This window comes from Hyperolius riggenbachi, chromosome 8, assembly GCF_040937935.1.
Source record: "Hyperolius riggenbachi isolate aHypRig1 chromosome 8, aHypRig1.pri, whole genome shotgun sequence".
NCBI classification, from domain to species: domain Eukaryota; kingdom Metazoa; phylum Chordata; class Amphibia; order Anura; family Hyperoliidae; genus Hyperolius; species Hyperolius riggenbachi.
The window spans coordinates 240270566-240292828 of NC_090653.1; the positions used below are offsets into that span (position 1 = coordinate 240270566).

Here is a 22263-nt window from a genome sequence, read left to right on the forward strand (position 1 = left end):
GCTAAAACTATCATAGGCCAAGGATCAGCAGGGCTGCCAGGCAACTGGTATTGCTTAAAAGGAAATAAATATGGCAGCCTCCATATCGTCTCTCACTTCAGTTGTCTTTTAATCCGTAACACCTTTTTGACAGTTCAACAGTTGCACATTATTATTATTATGCACATACAAACGAATGTCATGCTGCAGCATAGTAGCTCTAGGCCACATTCACAGTGGTGCTTTGTGTGTGTGTGGGGGGGAACTAACAGCACCGTTGTATCGAGGCTTACTGCATTGCGATGCACAACCAATGCAAAGTTCACAGTGCGGCGGGTATGTGGGGGTATAACGGGTTGCGTTATGGTAACACACTGCATGTAGTGCATTACTGCTAAACGCGCATGTTAACAGAAATCAGAAACATGCTTTACAGGTGTCTCAAACTCCATTTACCTGGGGGCCGCAGGAGGCAAAGTCAGGATGAGGCTGGGCCGCATAAAGGATTTCACAATCAGCAGCACTCAACACCGACCCCCCCCCCCCCCCCCCCCAGTCCCTTGCATTGATTTTTATTTCAAAAGCAAATTCACGCTGAAGCGAACTATTTTGCCTATTTTACCGTATAGTTTGCTTCAGTGCTCCCATTACAAGTAATCCGCCGTGTCCCTGCCGCAAAACAAGGGCTGCAGAGCCCCCAAATCGCCCGGGGGGCAATCCGCCGGCATTTCCCGGAAGGAGCAGAGCTTTGAGCTTCAGCTCTGCCCCTCCTGACGTCAATTGCGGCGCATCGCCGCCTCTGCTCGCCCCTCTCACTCTTCCTTCACACAGAGGGGCAGAGAGAGGCGGCGATCCATGCAGCGATTGACGTCAAGAGGGGCAGAGCTGAAGCTGAAAGCTCTGCCCCTTCCAGGAAATGCCGGCGGATTGCCACCCGGGCGATTTGGGGGCTCTGCAGCCCTTGTTTAGCGGCGGGGATGCGGCGGATTACTTGGGAGCACTGAACCGAACTATAAGGAAGCTTTTGCAGGCGAGGGCCACAAAATATTGTATTGAGGGCCGCAAATGGCCCGCGGACCGTGAGTTTGAGACCCCTGCTTTACATGGACTGCATGCTTCACTGTACCCAACGGCACCACTGTCCTGATCCTTTGTGTTGTGTTCCTGCTTTCACAGGGAACGCATCGCAATGGCCACTATGAACGTGGCTTTACAGATCGTTACTATTATAAGATCTGAGTTGAAAGTGCTCTGACAGGTAGAGCAATGGCTTACGTTCAGTCAGGATGGGGTCACCCATAAACCTCGTGCTGTCCCACTGCAAACCCAAACACACTACACTTCCTAGAGGTCCATTAGATCCCCCAAACTAGGACTCCGATTATATTTACTACTAAAACAAGTTTGGAAGCCTGGACTTCAAGGTGAACCAGTTGTCTTCAGCAACATTTTTTGGCTCATATCTTTTGTGAAAGTGCCAAAATTTAACAAAATGAAGAAACTGAAAAGAATATAGTGCTGCAGTACCATTCATAAAGCAGCAGAGGGCAGTCAGTAAGTTGCTAAGAGGTCATGGTTGTAGATTTAGTTGCCTTTGAAGAGGGGAAAAAAATCATAGGAACTAATCAAGTATTTGCTCACAGGTGATTCACTGGAAGCTGTGGAATGCTGGCCTGTACCCCAGCTACCCCTAAGTTGGCACGAGATCAGCTGCTTCTCTCTGACAGGCCATTTAATAAATATGAAAGACGAACTTAAATAAAGATGAATTTTAAATAGATCAGGTATCATTTATTTTTTTAAAGGGGGTACTATTTATTTTTAAAGGGGGTTTCTACTTAAAATATGTGCTTAAAGCCTTCCAGATTCAACAATTTTTATGATCTCCGGAAACCTTTATTAGCATGATGTGATCTTGATTAAAGAAAAACCTGAAACCCATTTCTGACAGCATCTGCTACAATGTTAAACTTACATTTAAAGGAGAGCCAACGTATTCTATATTTTTAGTATGTTTAAAAATAACCCTGATCAATACATAATGTATTACTGTACTCATTATTCTCCTATAAGAAGATAAGAACAGAACAGATGTACTGGCTAAATTAGAGCAACAGCACAAAGACTATACGATAACTATAAGAAGACCTAATTTATCACGCACCACATAAGAAACTGTAATGCTGTCATCAAATCCTCTATAAACACCAGGAACACATGATAGGCTGCTTTGCAGCTGGGGTAAAAATATGGGGATGTGATCAGGAAAGAGCAGCAAAACTTCTAACTGGCTGCATTATCAGTATTTAAAGTGAAATTTGGGGTTTTTAGAAAGCCAATCACCTTAATGTACCCAAAGTTCTCTAAATACGCTTATAGCAGGCCAATCTTTGTGGACATGTGAAAAAAACAAGGTTGTTCCTCCTTTGCAACACTGCTTAAACTCACGCTATGGCCTCTATTCATAAAACTTTTACCGCATGCTTACCGCTGGAAACAGCTGACTTTCCTGACCATTTAGCAAAGTCTCAATTCATAAAAGCTGTTTCCGCATGAAAAGCTACAATTCCCCAGCAGAGCGATACATTTTCGCCTTGTGCGGTGATTTCTAGATTTATCTAGAAAAAGTAACAAAATGTCCATTCATAAAGATTAGAGGAAGCGATAGGAGGACGGGAAATACCGCTTCCTCGGATGTAGCGAGAAGCGCATGGAATACATACAAGTGAATGGGACAGACCTCCCAAGCAGCAGCAGAGAGAGCAGCGCACAGAGGGACTCTGCCTGCTTCTGTGTTTCTGCAAGCCTATCGCCAGCCTACAGCGGGAAATCTCCGCATTGCTATCGCAGCTGACAAGATTTTTATGAATGACCACCCAGAAGTCTAAAATACTGATGTGGTATTTTCCCTCCACAAATTTTTTCGCCCATATGTTTTATGAATTGAGGCCTTTGTGTTAAAGCAAGAGCGTAGCCTGGACTATCAGGTTTCTGGATCATGCAGGAACCCCCGGCCAATAAAGGCTGGAGAACAGAGTCCAGAAGCAGTCACATAACCCAAAAGATTGGATGGCAAATAAGGTAATAGGGAAATGCTTTTGTAAGCTACGGTACTCTGCTGGAGGTGTTCACAGGGTGCAGGTAGGGATTTTAAATGTCAAAACTCTCCAGCCAATGAGTTTTCTTAACCACTTTACCCCCGCGCGTACGGATTTCTCCGCCCCTTTTTCCATCCTTTCACCCCCAGGGACGGAGAAATCCGTACTCTGCGCACTCCCGCCGCTGTCCGCGCTCCCGCTCGTAAACACGCCGCCCGCCGCTAGTAAACACGCCGCCGCCCGCTCGCCCAGAGATCAACGAACGGGAAAATCCATTCCCGTTCGTTGATCTAAGCCCCGCAATGATCTGCTGCCGCTCGGCTGAGCAGCGCGATCATTGTGAAACGATAACAAAGTCCCAGCCTCTTTCTACTTCCTGCAAGCGTCTGGAAGGACGCTTGCAGGTCGCATGAAACAAATTGGTAATGTTGCCATCTTGTGGCCAAATAGTAAAACTACACCCTAACCATTTTTTACACACAAAAAAACTTGTTTTACACAAAAAATTAACTCCTTACCTCCCACACTCCCAAATTTATTTTTTTTTGTAATTAAAAAAAAAATAAAAAATTTACAATTTAAAAAAAATACATAAATAGTTACCTTAGGGACTGAACTTTTTAAATATTTATGTCAAGAGGGTATAACACTGTTACTTTATAAACTATGGGCTTGTAATTAGAGATGGACGCAAAACTGAAAAAAATGCACCTTTATTTCCAACTAAAATATTGGCGGCAAACATTGTGATAGGGACATAATTTAAACGGTTTTATAACCGGGATAAATAGGCATATACATTTAATGGGTTTTAATTACAGTAGCATGCATTATTTAAAAACTATAAAGGCCGAAAACTGAAAAATAATAAATTTTTTCCCACATTTTTTCCTATTTTCCCATTAAAACACATTTAGAATAAAATTATTCTTGGCATAATGTCCCACCTAAAGAAAGCCTAATTGGTGGCGAAAAAAACAAGATATAGTTCATTTCATTGCGATAAGTAATGATAAAATTATAGACGAATGAATGGAAGGAGCGCTGAAAGGTGAAAATTGCTCTGGTGGTCAGGGGGTAAAACCCCTCAGTTGGGAAGTGGTTAACATTACATAGCTATTAATGATCTTATTATTAGTGGCAGACAAAGCCTGCAGTGGGCCCCTGTGCAGAATATATAGCCCCTGTGCAGAATATATAAAAAGGTGTGAGTGCGACGTCCAGTCTCCTCTGCAACTGCTCACTCTACGTACTTTCTGGAACTTTGGGTACATTAAGGTGATTAGCTCATCAGGAAGTAGAGTGAGGCACAGCAGAGAAGAGTGGACGTCGTATGGAACGCAAGAGGTGAATCCGCGTTCCCTGCCCGCGGCTGCATTTCGGAGGGGTGGGCGGGAGGGGAGCTGTTGCTGCTCCCCCCTCATAACCATAGGGCACTTATAACTGGCTATCTATACTGGAGGCACCTATAGCTTGCTACCTATACTGGGGGCACCTATTACTGGCTACCTATAGCTGGAGTCCTATACTTTGTGCACCTATAGCTGGCGATCTATACGGGGGACCTATAACTGGCTACCTATACTGGAGGCACCTATAACTGACTACCTATGCTGGGGACATGTATAACTGGTAATCTATACTGGGGCACCAATAACTGGCTACCTATACCTGGCTATACTGGGGACACCTATACTCGCCTACCTATACTGTAAGTTTTGTGCGTGTGGCCCTGTATTAGTCATGGAGAGAATCCATAGACATAAAAACAAAAGTTTTATATATATATGATACCTTTAATAACTTACTGTACACAATTTTTTTTGCAAGCTTTCAAAACTAAGTTTCTTCTTCAGGCATGTTACAGAACTGTGGTGCAGCTGCATGGATCCCTAGAGGACAAGGGGCCCCTGTGCGCTTGCACAGCCTGCGCAGGCTTATGTCCACCTCTGATCTGATATCTAATTTTCATCTTTGAGAAAAATTTACAGATATCTGTTCTCAGGTGTGTGACTCAAATCATAGACTAGTAAAGCTTAAGCCTTGTACTGACCTTGTGACCTTCTACTGATTTCAGACAGCAATATACAGTCAGTGACAGAGGAAGGCTCTCAATAAGATGACTCCAATGACTCGCACACATTTGTAAGGCATGTTGCCTGTCAGGGATTGGGACTCCATCCTTCAGGTGACATTGCAGGGCAGACAGAGGCTGTACAGACACGTCACTAGCCAGCTGACTACTGGGAGGATGGCCAATGAAGCGAGTTGCATCATGTGACAGGCGGGGTGCGTATTAAGAACAATGCACTGGATAGCTGGCTGAGGTGCTGCGTGTGTGTGTGTGTGGGGGTGGGGTGGGGGGGGGGGGGGGTAGGGGCAGAGAAAGCTATACATATGCTAGATTCTCTGCAGAGCGGCTTATTATCGGCTGCCTCACCTGACGTGTGTACACAGCTAGTTTATGTTAGTTCCTGATAATATGTTTACAAATGTCTAGTTATTAGTATTATTTAGTATTTATACATCTTCCGCAATGCTGTACAGAGTGTATTGTTACTTAATTTTTCCTAAGTGGAGCTCACAATCTAATCCCTACCATAGTCTTACGTCTATGTATTTATTGTGTAGTGTAGTCTATGTGTCCAGTTTAGGGGGAAGCCAGTTCACTTATCTGTATGTTTTTGGGATGTGAAAGGAAACCGGAGTGCCTGGAGGAAACCTACGCAGACACGGGAAGAACACTCCTTGCAGATAATGCCCTGGCTGGGATTCAAACCGAAGAACTCAGCGCTGCAAGGTGACAGCAATCCACTATAACACCGTGCTGCTCGCAAATAACTGTCTAGTTAATTGTGTTCATGTCTGTCTTCATGCTTAATCTTTCCTGTTAATAATTCTTACAATGTATTACATCTGACATAAAAGTACTGAGTTTATCTCAATAAAAATGAACTATGCCTTTAAAGCAAAGTGATTCTGTGTTGAAAGTAAACAGCAGAGGCATGAAAGAGCTCTCAGGTCAGTTTTAAGCAGAATCCACAATGGTCTGAAATTCCCTGAGTCAGGGGGGAAATAGATAGAGCGAACGAAGCAGACTTTGTTCCCCAGAAGCCACTAGGAAGGTGAATGGAATACACAGACTGGTGATTCACTTCTGACTCATCTCTACCTAGCACATCGCTGTGTACAAACAGACATCAGCTCTTTCCAGACATCAAGCCATCAGGCGTATGCCAGTAGTTAGTCACCGTAAGCCGCGCACAATGGCTTCCCAGTTGCTAAGTTATCAAGCCTCAGTCATTTAGACGGAACATTGCAGAGGTGGGGTGGGGGGGAGGCTTCCCAGTATGGTACCCAAACAGCCGCACCCATGCCAAGCTCCAAAATAAACCAAGTCCGTGTTATTAACTTTGTCTTTCCATGCGTTCTCCGTCAACAAGACGCTTACTCGTAGAAAAATATGGCTGTTCTAATAAAGATCAGGAGGCTCGGGGAATGAAAAGCCCGAGTGTGTTCCTGCACAGTGGCCTTTATATTTTGGTTTCCCAAGTGTGTAGGTTTAAACAGATGGGTGTAGTACCCAGGCAGCATCCAAAACGTTGCCTAATGTGTTAAAATTCCCAGGCCGGCAAAAGTGTGGGAGGACTGGGCACGCTCTTCAGCGCTTAGCAGAATCAGCAAAGATTCTGCTACAACATTTCTGCTGAAACTGAGTGACTGAGTCTTTTTTTCCCCCTTCCCTGTGTTTGTACTGTAATTTAGGCAGTGCTATCCTCTGGTTCCTTGCCAGGGAAGAGGATCACTAGATATAACAGAAGCTACAAGTCTATTTATAGAAGTGAAATTCCAAATTACTCATGGAAAAGTCCAGTTTTTCTTACTGGGCAAAGGCTGTTGGGTTATTTTTTCGAGGGTGACAAAGTTGTTGCAAAAACACACGACACATGACATGGTCTCCAGGAAGCTGGGCCTGGCTTGGGAAAAAGAACATTGTGTAGTGGGCCAATGGCTAATATCTTTTATGACTTTCAATAAGCATATTTGTGAATCATCTAACAAAAACAAGAAACTGTGGAGCAAAACAACCCGAGCTCTAAGAAGCTATTTATTTAAAGCAGTGCTTTTTGTGTAGAGGACTTTGGGTACACTTGCCAAGCGACACAAAGCTAACAGTCAAGAAGCATTGAGGTATTTATCACAATTTTTATGATTCTGTGAGGTCAGGTAAGGTTTGGGTCAGGCAAGCTAAAGGTATGTATACACGTCCTGATTTTTCACCCAACTTGTCGTTTGACTTGTCTTTTGAACGAAAAGTTGGACGTGTGTACGCGCTGTTGAGCGGCTGATAACAGACGGTTTGCCCGATCCACTTGGCGGATCTTGGACCAACTGTCATTCAAACGACTGTTAGGTCCGTACATGTGTACAAACAACTTCTAGTCGTTTGTCCAACTAATAGAAGGAGTCGGACTCAATGGTTTCATAACCTGAGGAGCTGGATGATTTTTGTACCGACTCCTCAACCCTGGTAGGCACGCTGGATGAAACCTGGCCAAGGCGGGCAATAATACACAGGCGTAAGTATGGCCCACTCTTGTGAAGTAGCAAAGAGCCGCTTGTTCATGGAGGAAAAAGCCATACTCTACTTTTAACCAGTAGGCAAGGTAAGCACTGTGTAGTTTACTAAAGGTCATTAGTACATCACTGGTATCTTTTGATGAAATTATTACTAAGACCATAATTTTACAAGTTGCTTCTGAGAAAGTCAGAACTAGTCATCACTAGATTGTAAGCCTTCGGGCAGATTCCTCCTCCTTGCGTGTCCTACCTGATCATGCACCTCCATTACTGTGCATCCATGCTATGCATTAGAGTGAACTCAACTTGCCTAATTCTCCATGCTCCCATCCAGTGACTGACTAAGCATTACCTTGTACTTGTACTGTGCTGCGTGATCTGTTTTTTCATATATTCCTGTATTGTCTTATTGCTGTATGTCACCCCTAAATATTGTCTGTAACCTAATGTCCAGTGCTGGGTAATATGTTGGCGCTTTATAAATACTGTACAATAAATACATAAATAATAAATCACTACCAATATTACGGTAATATAAGATGTTTGTTCGGCCTAGTGTGCACGAGTATAGACAGTAAAAGGCTTAGGTGACCTGCACATGTGGAAATTCATTGCCCTATCTATCCTTCCAGTGATGTAAATTGGAGTCTGAGAATCAACCACAGCTCTATACCTAACGTTTAGGCAACTTCTTAGGTCTTATGAAGTACATCTTGTACACCACGTAGGCTATAAGAATGCTTTCCAGTTCTTGCCACAATAATGTTAGACAAATTTACAGGCTGCCTTCTGGGTTAATTAGGATGTTGTTCTGGTATTTCTATACTCTCATGCTGTGGTTATGGTGGTGGAAATCTGCCATCTAAAAACAATATTACAGGAATTTTTAATTAGAAGACTCTCTTAACAGACCACAAAAGGAACTTAATGGGAACATCATACATTTTGGAAATTGTCTTCAACCCTACTGAATCTCAAAACATCCAATCAGGAAGAATCTATCCATTGAATCTAAGTCAGTAGCTGCCAATTAATGAACTAGAAGCAAGTTGAAAGAGAACTTCTTAAATTTTCACTGCATTGTATTTTATGGCCTTCAAAAATATCATCTTTACAAATTTTAGTGTTCACTCACTTTTGGAAGTGTCTACTGGACTAATTTCCTGTGACCAGAGGACCTCCTGGATGCCAGAAAAACACCAATCATTTAACCAAAGGATTCTAAGAGTCTGATGCCCCAGAAATGTTATATACAATTGTTTCCTAGCACTGCATGGATGCGAGGTCATCAAAACACTGGCAACTACCACCTATGTAAACTGAACATGCCTAGCAGGAATATGCCTATTATTAAGCTCTGCTATGGATCAAATATATGAATTGACTACTGTATTCAGATAGGGGAGTATTTACACAAAATATTGTTCCTGTTTCTAAGTCGCCAATGGATTTCAGTACATGTGGCGGGGGGCATAGGGTACAGGCATCCCCAGTCGAGAAAGACACGGCACAAAGGAGAATGCGGCAGTGGACAGGTGAATCTGCAACACTCACCTAAGGCCGGGGGTATACAATACATGCGGGAGTCCTTGGGGGCCCAGCAGGTGAAGGCAGCTGTACAAGTTTCTAAAATATTTCATGCTGAAATCTATTGGAAATCTTTTTGCACTACACTGGCAACAATAGATCCCTCTCTGGTCAGATTTGAACTGATGGTCAAATCTGCTGACCATCTGCCATTGTATGGGCACATTCAAGCCTTGTAAACAGGTATCCGATCCCTCAGGTGACATGAATGGGCCAACAGCTTTTTCCGGAACAAATATGTCCCGTTTTTAGACAGCCTTTTGTCGTACAAACAACATGCTGTTCAGCACTATGGAGAAAGGTGGGGGGAGGAAGAGCAGGTGTGAGCTGTCAGCACCTGCAGTAGTGTAGAACAACAGCAATCAGGCCTTGTTTTGCAGCTCATCCAATCACTAATAAGCTGTGGGAGGATGTCTGGGGACACTTGGAAATCATGCCTGAAATGACCTTAAAGAGAACCCGAGGTGTGTTTAAAGAATGTTATCTGCATACAGAGGCTGGATCTGCCTATACAGCCCAGCCTCTGTTGCTATCCCAAACCCCACTAAGGTCCCCCTGCACTCTGCAATCCCTCATAAATCACAGCCACGCTGTGAGGCTGTGTTTACATCTGTAGTGTCAGTCTCGGCTGCTCCCCCGCCTCCTGCATAGCTCCGGTCCCTGCCCCCGACCCTTCCCTCCAATCAGCAGGGAGGGAAGGGATGCAGGCGGGGACCGGAGTTCTGCAGGAGGCGGGGAGAGCAGCAGACTGACACTATAGATATAAACACAGCCAGCTCTGACAAGCTGTTTGTCAGCAGCATGGCTGTGATTTATGAGGGATTGCAGAGTGCAGGGGGACCTTAGGGGGGTTTGGGATAGCAACAGAGGCTGGGCTGTATAGGCAGATCCAGCCTCTGTATGCAGATAATATTCTTCAAACCCACCTCGGGTTCTCTTTAAACAGGCCCGGATTTACATCACAGGTGCCTATAGGCACAGATGTCCTGGCACCCTAAACTTTGCCCTCCATGAACCTACACACCCTCACCAAACTGCACTGCAAGTGAGCTGGCTGGCCCAGCTGTGACTTCTCTCTTAGTTCCCTTGCCCGTCATAGGAAGCTACAGGTGCCCCTTAGTATTAGGTAGCCAGTGCTATCATCAATATTAAGTAGCAAGAGGTTGTCCTGACTGAAGGGAGATGCCAATGCCAAGACCCAGGTGAGTGACCTCTCATTTACACTCTGCTTGGAACAGCTTGTCATTGTCACTGGCAATGAAAGAAGTAAACAAGTTAGATCCCACTAACCCGCATATCATAATCTCCTAGTGAACCAGAATTGCTAGAAGTTTGTAAGGGACCAAAAAAAACCCCAAAAAACGAAAAGCCTCCTCATTAAAGAGACTCTGAAGCGAGTCTAAATTCTCTTTTTAACTTGTATTCATTTTAAACACCATAAGCCCTGCTAAAACGCCGCTATCCTGCGGCAAAACAAGAGGTTTATACCCCCCAAATCCCCTCTGCTAAATCCACGACTTTTTTGCTCGTGGATTTTGCTGCTCATGGAGGCAGAGCTGCAGCTCCATGTGCGTCAATCTGCTGGTGGATCTCCGCCTCTCCCCACCCCTCAGTGAAGGAGGACTGAGAGGGGCGGGGAGAGGAGGCGATTAGCGGGGATTGACGCGCGAAGAGGCAGAGCTACAGCCCTAAGCTCTGCCTCAAGCAGGAAGTACAACGAGAATAAAGAGGCGCCCTGGTTAAGATAAAAGCGTCTAAAAACAGCTTAAAATGGAAAATAATATGAGGTGGCTTACCTCAATGACGAAACCCTTGTATATTACAAAAGATTTTAATTCAGCACAGGCCCCAGACACAGGAGAGGGGATTTGGGGGGTACAAACCCCCCCTCGTTTTTCCACGGGATAGCGGCGGTTTAGCAGGGATTATGGTGCTTAAAATGAATACAAGTTAAAAAAGAGAATTTAGACTCGCTTCAGAGTCTCTTTAAAGTGAACCTCCGGACTAAAAATCGACTCAGCAGCACTGAAAAGGCCTGGTGTTTCTTTAACAGTTTCACAGCATCAGAACTTTGTTTCTCTTATCCAAGCCTCATTTTTAGCTGCACAGAAGAAAACTGCCCGGGCTTTTTCCCCCTGATGCTGTGCAAAGCATTATGGGATTTCTGATATTGTTGCTCTCGTTCTGCTGTTTTGGTGCATTTTGAATTTGGCATTTGAAGCCTAGCGTGTGCAGCTGGGAGGGGGTGATCAGGACACAGGACAGTTGGAACGGTGTCTCCTGCTCCTTATCACCTCCTTTCAACCAAAAAGATGGCTGCCCCCATGACAAAGATGGCAGCCCCCATGAATCACAAACATTTGCCTGTTCTTTTAAAACAGGGTGGGTAAAAAATTATATTACCTATCTATTCTAATTAACATAACTAATGTAACTTAATGACAGTATGTTTGTTTAGGCTGAAGTTCCCCTTTAAAGAGAAAAAAAAAAAGAAAGCGAAAGATATGCAGAAAATAAATTTGCCTTCCTAAAATGGAAGGTTTTGGCACTGGTTATGCAATCTTAGTAGGCTATAATCATAGAGTGCAGCAGCAGCTCTGGATGTCTGTGTGGCTTTTAGGGACATAAAGGAATGATTTGCATATTGAGAAGTGATGTATCTTGGGAGAACTTTCTTGCTCACATATAGCCTAATAATTGCTAATACCTTCTGTTTCAAAAAGGCAAGTTTATAACTAAACAGTATTGCTATCCCAACACAGCAAGTAAAGTCATAGCGTTTTTTCTGCACTACTGCAGGAGATAAAAGATAACTGTCAGACCATTCAATATTTTCAATTAATTTTACTCATTTTAACTGGCATTCTTCTTTAACAAAAGTTAAAAGGTTAAAAAAATTGCCATGCATCCCTAGAATCCTATGAGGTTAAATTACACTAAACAGTTTACAAACAGCAAAGAATGAACGCTTTTGTAGAACGTAAATCCATCAGACATCTTAGTCACAACCGGCTACTGTATCATTTCTTGGCTATGGCTGAGCCAATTTTTCTGGTATGCTTTGATCCACCTTACCCTCCCCCAATGAAAGATGGACATTATCTGAGACAGCGACGTCCACCTGGTGTCTATAGGGAACACTGCTGTTTCCAACCACTGAGCTAGGAGAAGAGCAGGGGACTTTATGCACAGGACAGTCAGGGCTGGTGCTCACTGAAAAACGAAAATTGAAATCGCAGTGCATTTGCATTTTTGGAGAGATTTCTAGCAGTTTTAAAGCAATTTTTAATTTATTGCTTGCAACTATCCAGCATTTGCAATTTGCAGGTATTTAAAGGGGTTCTGAAAAGAAAAAAACGGATACTTACCTAGTGCTTCTACCTGCCCTCTGCAGCCGTCATGAGCACGCGCCATCCTCTGTGATCAGCCGTTTCCCGCCGCCATCACCGGTCAATTATTTGTCTAACCAGACAAATACAACTGCGGGCGCATAAAGCTCCCGGAGTCGCGAGTGGGAGCGAGGACGCGCACGGCCACAGCCGCAGTTGTATTCGTCTAGTTAGACTAGTGGTCCTCAAACTAAGGCCCGCGTGCCGAATGCAGCCCCGAGTCTTTTTTACTGGCATCCCAAACACAAAATGTATAACTTATAGATGCAGCCCACTGCAGCTTTAAATATCAGTGGCCCACGTTTAGAATAGCAGTGCTGGCAAGACCCACATACTGTAGAATCCAGTGAACAGTCATTCGCTGGCTTACAATCCAATTCTGCATCAGGTGACACTTGGACGGCAGGTTGTCACCTGAGTATGCTTCACTGTCTGGTGCACAAAGACGTTCTTCGGAGCGCCGCATGACTGAATGGCTGCTACTGGGAGTTCTCCTCCGGGCATGATTGGGGGAATCAATACCTAGATTCAATGTAATTTATTTCAACATCATTTTATGTATGTTCTGGGCCCTCAGCAGTCTGAAGTATGTTGACCTGGCCCTTGACTGAAAAAGTTTGGGGACCCCCGAGTTAGACGAATAATTGACCGGTGACAGCTGCGGGGAACAGCGGATCGTAGAGGACGGCGCGGGCACATGACAGCTGCAGAGGGCCGGTAAAAGACCCAGGTAAGTGTCCGTTTTTCTTTTCAAAACCCCCACAGGACCCCTTTAATTCTTTAGTTCTGGTTAGTAATTCTTTATTTCTGGGTAGTAAAATTGCTGCAAAGTTGCTTTTGTACTGCAACTGAAAAGTGATTAAGCAGCGATTCTATAAACACTCCAAAAAAGGCTGCAGGCCCGGAGAATGCGATTTGGGCCTGCAGCCTTTTGCAATTACTCTTGTGGGTTCACCACCATCGACTTTCACTAGCTGGTTGCTGAGGAAAACACAACGATCTATGATTAGTTCAGTAGTTTCCTATTTTATTTTCCAGTAATGTCAGTTTAAGTTATTAAAATTAATTTTAAATGAAGTTTTAATAAACGCATAAAATCTTGCTTGAACTTGGACTGAGGGCACTTGATTGTGGGGTGGGATAAGGCCCCTTTTACACCTAAGCGGTGCGGCGATTGTACGGCAGGGGGGCCTGTTGCCGCATCGCAGAAATCTGTACTCATACGACTCTGTACCATGGTCATATGCATAGCGCCCCCCATCCCCTCTCAGTGACGGACATCGCGCTTCCGTCATTAACACTTGCTGTGTCACCCATTGGCTTGCATTACTGCATGATCCCTACGGTAAGCACAGATTATGCGGCAACGCGCTGAAGTCTTTGCGGCCATTTGGATGCTTCTGGCGCACCACTTTGCATCACATGAACTGTGCAAATCTCATTAGAAGCGTTACGCGGTGCGACGCAGCATGCAAATGTAAAAGGGGCCCTAGTGCTTCCTTTAAAAACACTAACTGCTAGGTTGACATTATGCTATTGCAGTTCTTGTAGTTTCTCAGTCATGTCTTTTCAAAACACATACAGCTAATTTATGTAGTTTTTCTAGGCATATGTAGACAGAGGGCAGTCAGTACATCCCATCAACAGTGTTCAAGACAGGGGATCAACACAACCAATCAATATGCTTTTGTAATCCTAATACCAAAGAGACATTCCCTAGCCTTATGAGGAAGGGACAGAGACAAAAGTTCATCATGCCCTGATGTCATCTTTGCATACACAAAATGGTCAGAGTCTTGCATTCTGCTTTGGAAAATAACATTATCAGTGCTGTTAGAAACAGGATAGGTATTTGGCTTATGATTTCCACTGCCTAGAAGAGGAGCCAACATGATGTCACAGAGACATAGCTTCTCTCAGCTGACAGACACTGGCTCTAATGGTCCCCATATAATAACTTTTACAGCACAGTCTTCTCTTCATGTGGTTACATGCTCAGGACTGCTTGAGCATAAATAGCTCTTATTGGCTGACCTTTATTGCCTAAATGCTTCTCTGGCTTTTGTAATAGGCCCATAAAACTCTGAATCACCTAATGTCTGAAGGTCTTTCTGGACTACGGCCAAACAAGCCATTTAATGGTGAACAAAGATTAAAGGAATGATAAAAAGGTGAAGTCCTCTACGCTGTTTCCGCTTGAAATAGATCATCTAGGTTGCCTAAGGCGGAGTACCCACTACAAGACCAGCAGAAGATGGATTGGGGTACCTACGCTGAATGCAACCAGACAATTGATCATTCCCCAATCCATCCTCTCCTGCAGGAACACATGACAGGTGCGGCATGATCATGGTACTTTCCACGAGAATATCTGGGAATCAGAGAGATCGTGTATAAGGCAATCCGTCATGATGGTCGTGATCGACACATATCTCGAAAAATGATTGTGTTATCTCTAGAACATATAGCTGCGAAACCGTGGAATCAATCATTCGTTGCAAAAAAACAAAACAAAAACAAGTCACCACAAAAATCACGTCGTGGGTACGGACCTTTAAAACATCTCTCTGCCTTCAAATTTTCCATTGCCCTGCTCATCCCAACCAACCCCCACAAAAAAATAAAGAATATGTGCCCCATTTATACAAAAATTGCCTAATTACTCTCATTTTAGTGACATGCAGTGCAGTCACATGACCTGGGCTGGACCATTTTTTTATTGACTGGCAGACTCCTTGTTAATCTTCCGTAAAAGGCAACTCCTGTTTTGAGTAGCAGCTTGTTTTTTTTTCTTTTAATGTCTGAAATCAGGCACTGTGTTCGTGGTGTACAATATCTATACATTTCACATCAGATGTGCTTTCTCATATAACCTATGACTAGTCACATCTGCTGTGAACTGCCTACATTAAATGGTTCTAGGCTAATCTACTTGTCTTCACTAGATTAAACCTCAGAAAACTGAGCAGCTCCTAGGAACAAAGGGCCAGATTTATCAAAGCAATACTGACAGTTTTTTCTCTAAAACTGTTCTAACCAGCAGAGGAAATGTTCTGCATGAGTTAGAAATTTCTCAAATCCTACGTAATAGCAGCAGTTTAGCGTGGGTTTCTAGAGCTGCACTACAGTTAACAAAAGTGTGAATCCATCCCTAAACTGCTGCAGATTAAGAAGTGCTTCATAGCAGTTCTCCAGTTTGTGCAGCAGTGCAGGCTATATGTGATTTGTGAAGGGCTCCTCCCCCCCCCCTCACTCAGAGCCTGCTGACAGCAGATGTGTTGGTTACCTCAGCAACAGTAATTTCCCTCACACACTGCAGTGCCTGAGAGACCTTCCTAACTCCTTCTATTCCTAACAGTTTAAGAAGGAATCTGCACTATTTAGTGATTTCTTAGGATGTCTGAGACAGTTCTGCACGGATTTCTAAAATCCTACCAATTTTTTGTCTCAGATACTTTTGATAAATGTCCCCCAGAGTGTGTTCCTGAATTCAATTTATAGCAAGGTAAGTTTTGGTCAGGTACCGGGTTTCATGGAAGAATAGCTGCCAAAATTCCCCTTAAAAGCCTTTTCTTATTTTGGAAAACAACTAGGAGTTCTGGTTCACCATGAGCTTGATTGGTACTCTTCATTTCTTAATGTTGTCAGATCTGAAGAATCTCCTTGTTTATTTGTACCTTCAGTTAGTTTATCTGTACAGCTCCAAAGGTCACATTCTTGCATCTCACTATGCAAGCTACGAAATCATCAGGAGAGCTTGTTGGTTCATCATCCAATCATAGAAGTGAAAAACTCCGTATGATAACTACTATACCTCCGCTTCAAGATAAGCTGGCCCCAGAGGGTCTTGCTTCTGCCCCTCCTCAGTGGCCATAATCACAAACACTTGGGAAACCTTTCCAAAACTCCGTTATTTCTGCTGCTTTCTCCACAGCCATAAAAATGAATTTATAGGCATCCCATTATTATTATGCATTTCTATAGCTCTAACACATTCTGCGGCACATTGCAGAGAACATAATCATGTCACAGCCTATCTTGGGTGCTGACCCAGCCATAGCAGTAAGAATTTACAATAACCACCAAAAACCGAACACAGATAAATTATATTGTGACCATTATTACATAGTACAAGCCTGAAGTTTCATCTGTTTAGCCATCTTCTGTGCACAATTTTAGTAGCTTAACTGAAAACGGATTTGTAAGCTTTTGGCTATTAGAAGATTTTTTTGTGGTTGGTTATTTATGAGCTGACTCCATTGCAAAGTAAGTAAATCTTTCACCGTGACTTTTTAGAACTTAATTTGAACCTATTATACAACCAACCATTCTATGTTCTAAACCACCAATCTAAAGAATTCAGTCTATAAATGCATTAGGAAGGAAGGACTGGATTTTTGGATATTGGTTTAGGGAAAAGCCTATTTTAAATCACAGCTAATAATCCTCTGCCTGCAGGATTCCATCTTGTGTGTATTGCCTCAATGGAGTTTCTTTACCAAGGTGAAGGAACAGAGAATTTAAGCAATGTGGATTATGTTTGTTCAAATGTTTGTTAGTAGAGGACAAATGTTTGCAGCCCCTCACCTGGACCATATCAGAGTACAGTGGGGCCACTCAGACAAAGTTGCATTTGTGCTACCATAGTCATTTGTAAACTCAGCGAGATATTTTTTGTTTTAACAAACATTCAAGCTATACAGATTCTATTAAAGACAAGTTGTTACTTTGAGAGTGTAAATACGACTAGAACAGCTCAAACTGAATCACTAATCAGAGCTGCCATCAGAACATATAAACATTTGTTGATCTCCATATAATGTAGACTTCAGGACCATAGCTCAGCCTTTCAGCAAGAGGAAATTCTGTGCCTAACCTCCTTTCGCCCCGTACTGGAGTATTACCTTTACCACCTAGCAACCTAGCAAATCTCACTCTATCCTGGAGGATAGCTGAGAGGGTAAATACTGTATATTCTGGCGTAGACTACCGTACTTTTTAACCTAGGAAAATCTTCTCAAAAGTCGGGAGTCATCTTATACATCGGGGGTCGTCTTATAGGGTGGGTGCTGAAACTCCTGAGCCAGACAGCAGAATCTGTGGATGCCGCATGCGGTGGGGGGAGCTCAAAAACGTCCGTGGCCGCATCCCCACCATATGCGGTGACCGTGTGAAAGCAGCAAGGGCGGTGCTGTACAAGTATGGTAGAAGAAAATCCACTCACCAAGATTCCTGGAAAGAATTGATTTAACGTGGTCCCAATGACGAGGTGAGGGGGCACCTCACTGGGAAGGTTTAATTGAAGGGTGGAGCAAACTGCAGGCGTCCGGGGTATGGAAAAAAGAGAAAGAGCAGTGCTGTGCCCAGAAAACACGCCTCTTTCACCCGTCTGGCCCGCCCTTGTATCATATTACCGTACCTTCTTTCTCTGCCTCTCAGATCTCACATCTGAGAAGCAGAGAAGGAGGTAATAGTATACAAGGCCAAGATAGCCTCCATCATTTTGACAGACGATTGTTCGTTTTGCACGATATCGTTTAACCGTTGTTAAAAGAAAATTCTTTAAACGAGGGTTAGAGACATCTGACAAACCACGACCATAGGGCCCAACTGTCCCAATCTCGTCGGGACTGTCACGATTTTGGGGGGCTCTCCCGCTGTCACGGTATGAGCCCCCCAAGTCCCGGGCAGCAGTGGGTAGTGAGGGTGGGAAAAAAATGATCGAGGCGCCAGCCGCGGATAAATGGGATGCGGGACGCGTGCATCCCATTACTACCTCCCTCCCTCCCTTGGAATCTAACCCCCCCTGTGTCTCCCCCCTGTTTGCAGAGTGCGCAGCTAAGCGGAGCGGGCTGTCAGCTTACCGGTATCCATGGACACGTACCGATATCCGGCTTCAATCTGCTTCCTGTGACGTCACAGGAAGCAGGAAGCCAGATGGTGGTACGCGTCCATGGATACCGGTAAGCTGACAGCCCGCTCTGCTTAGCTGCGCACTCTGCAAACAGGGGGGAGACACAGGGGGGGGGCAGATTCCAAGGGAGGGAGGGAGGTAGTAATGGGATGCACGCGTCCCGCATCCCATTTACCCGCGGCTGGCGCCTCGATCATTTTTTTCTTGCATTGGCACCCTCCTCCTCACCCACCCATCCTCCCACCCACGGACACCCTCACCCACCCACCCACGGACACCCTCCTCCTCCTCATCATCATATATGGGGGAGACATATGTATTAAAAATTATTAGGGGGTATTATTAATTGAAAAAAAATTTCATTTTTTTATGGTAGGTGGTTAGGGGTGTGGCCTAAGTGTCCCGATTCTTAGATTTAAAGGGAACCTTAACTGAACGGGGGGTATAGAGTTTTACTTACCTGGGGCTATTACCAGCCCCCTGCAGCAGTCCTGTGCCCTCGGCGCCGCTCTGGAATCTTCTGGTCCCCCGCTGTCACTTAGTTTCGTTTTTGACGACTCACCAGTCGCCGGCCGCCATGCGTATTATTGGACGCATTCACCAATGCAATTAGCGACATTGCGGACCGCAACGCGTACAAAAATACGCGTTGCCGCATTCCGCACGCATAGATATGCGGCAACGCGTATTTTTGTACGCGTTGCGGTCCGCAATGGCGCTAATTGCATTGGTGAATGCGTCCAATAATACGCATGGCGGCCGGCGACTGGTGAGTCGTCAAAAACGAAACTAAGTGACAGCGGGGGACCAGAGGATTCCAGAGCGGCGCCGAGGGCACAGGACTGCTGAAGGGGGCTGGTAATAGCCCCAGGTAAGTAAAACTCTTTACCCCCCGTTCAGTTAAGGTTCCCTTTAAAATGTTGGGAGGTATGACCACGACTATTGTTAATTTCGACTATTGTTAATTTCGAAAGACTGTCATGACAGATCACATTGCTAACAATCATTAACATTTTTGCAAAAGTCAATGGAATTTGTATTATTTAAATGATGGTTTTAATGATCATCCGCACCCCATTGTTCATGTACCATCGTTCTCGATGCTGAAAGATGGATCGGGGAATGATCACTTGTGGGCAACGTTCTGCGATCTGACCTATTCGTAGGTACTCAGCTACAGTAATGCCATTTGTGGTGGTAGTTTCATTGTTTCTATCACTGTCATTCAGCTAACAATACCCCATCCTTGCAAAGAATCCCCTTCCTGATGGCTAATCCTAATATCCCCACTTAATGCAGACCTGAACTCAGAACTTCCTCTTTGCAACTGATACAAATCCTGCAATAAATCTGCAATGTGTCTACCTCCTGCTTTCATGGAAGCAGACATAGTGTTAGCACCATGTGTTTACAAATTAGCTGCTCTGCCAAAGCAGATGAGATTCCTGAGCTGACAGCTGAGAGATCAAATTACAGTGATGATTAGGCACAGATGAGGGGAATTAGACAGGCTAAACTCTCTAAACACATACAGGGTGCATTTCTCTATATTTTTCTTCTGTCCTGTGCAAGAGTTCAGGCCCACTCTAAAGATTAACCTCTTTTCGATGTTTAACCTTGACCTCCTCCATTTCAGACTTCTAAACCTAACCTATAAAAATGTCTCATCTCGATGCCTAATCTTCAGTGCGAGATACATCAGCTGCGTAATCCAGGTTTGTTGAATCACTTATGTTCACATTTAGTAGAATCATTTAGGCCTGTTTCACATCTAACAACGCGTGGAGGAGCCGTTCTCCTGCACGCGTTTTACTAGCCTGTGGCTGTCATCGGGAATCTGCGGTGCGACGCTGAGTAGCGGCGGTAGTAACAATTAACCCAACGGGGAAACGCCGATTCCCGATGATAAAATGCGCCTGGGTGCGTTGTACCGCAACGCATCGAAACGCAGCTTCGAGTGTGAAAGGTAAAATTAAAGTCTATGGACTTTCCTTTTACCTTGGTTAACGCAAAGTATAGACTTTGCGTTAAAACGCTGAAAAAGGGCTCTGGTGTGAAAGAGCCCTTATGGTTTTCCCAGTAATACGGCAGGAGACAATTTACGTTGTGTTACCCCTAGAGGGCACTGTGTGAAACCAGACCTTTACCTTCCCACATCACCACCTTTCTCTTTTGGTAATATAACTAATGTCAAGAAAGGAGAAAAAAAATGGATGGAAGATGGCCTCATATGGTGAAGAAATTTCAAAAATGAAAACTAACTGGTTGATTTGTTCATTGCAGCTCTTGTACGGTAATTGTGGCCTGGCAAGTCAGCTGCTATAAAGGTCTTTTTCATCATTAGAATCACATGAAGACATTTCTTGACAAATTTCCCATCCACCCCCACACTTCACTAATCTCAACAGTTTACTGGGCGCCAGATCATCCAAACAAGCCGGTATTTTCTGCAGGTTTGGGTTTAATTTCCCAGTTTTTATGATCGCGAGTTTTACCCAAAAGTGAAAAGATCGGTGAGTCATGGAAAGTGGGGGAGGTGGTGGTGGAGATCTGTCATGTTTGTGGTCTGCTCTGTTTTTACACTCTAATAAAGCCATTGCCAAGCAACAACCTTTTTTTCAAGAACTCAAATGTATATATTAAAGTAATGCTGAAGTGGGAAAAAATACAAAAGCTACATACTTACCGGTACCTCAGTAATGGGAAACCCCTGCATGGTCCAGAGGCTTCCTAGATAGTCTTACAGACCACCTTTCTAGCGCAGGGCCCCTCTAAACCTGTTGATCTGGCTGGGAGCGCAGCTGTGCATGAATGACTGAATCCGCACTGGGCATGATTGAGTACAGTCCGCACATGCCCAGTAGAGGGACGTGCTCCTGCATGGAGGTGAAACAAATCTGTGCATAAGTGCTTCCTTGTACTGGGCAAGCCTAGACCATACTTGCACATTCCCAGTGTGGGTGCGTTTCTTCCATAGCTGTGCTCACAAAAGATAAAGCTGGATCCATCACTTGAACAAGGGAGGGCTGGAGAGGGGTCCAGAGGCTTTCCACCATTTTTTGTTCTTTATACTTCAGGATTGTTTTAAAAAAAATATACATGTCAAAGGAAACCAATCTTTATTCATCTCCATGCTCAATGGTGAGATAAGATACCCCTTATATGTTGGCCATCAGGGAGCACATTAAAAGCAGATTATCCCTACTAAGGCAGTTGCTCAGATGTAATCAGTTTGCGTACTTACCCGTCGGCCTTTTGGACCCCGTACGCCCGGAGACCCACGTGATCCAGGCACACCCTGAAAATACAGGTTGTATTTATACACTAGCTAAAGAGAATTGCAAGTTAGAAATAGATCACAATGCTTTGCATTTCAGACAAACTGCAGGACTGAGACTGACTTTTTTATTTTTTTTTATTTTTATTTTTTAGGATTTTCCTGTGATAAGATTTATTAAAAATAATAATTGTGATCATTTAGCACCTAATCCTGTATATAAGGTAATACGTATGCTATAAGGTAATACGTATGCATAAATCATGCGCAAATGTCTGGTATTACCAAATGAGTCATGACAGCTTATTAGCTGCCTGTTTAGCATGAATAAGGGCTAAAACCCACTAGCAGCCTTTTCTAAGCCCTAGTGATTTTGAAAAGCTCTTGCTAATGCAATGCTATGGGGGATTTTTATAAAATCATATCGCTCAAGTGGGA

General features: G+C 44.0%; 1 protein-coding gene across 6 annotated transcripts in view; it reads right to left on the minus strand.

The window, feature by feature from the left end:
• COL27A1 (collagen type XXVII alpha 1 chain) overlaps positions 1 to 22263 on the minus strand; it is a 728465-nt gene that overhangs the window by 208680 nt on the left and 497522 nt on the right. For all 6 annotated transcript variants that reach the window (XM_068248437.1, XM_068248438.1, XM_068248436.1 and 3 more), the window contains one exon: positions 21793 to 21846. In XM_068248437.1, coding sequence (XP_068104538.1) covers positions 21793 to 21846 — 54 coding nt within the window. The remainder of the gene's footprint in view (positions 1 to 21792; positions 21847 to 22263) is intronic.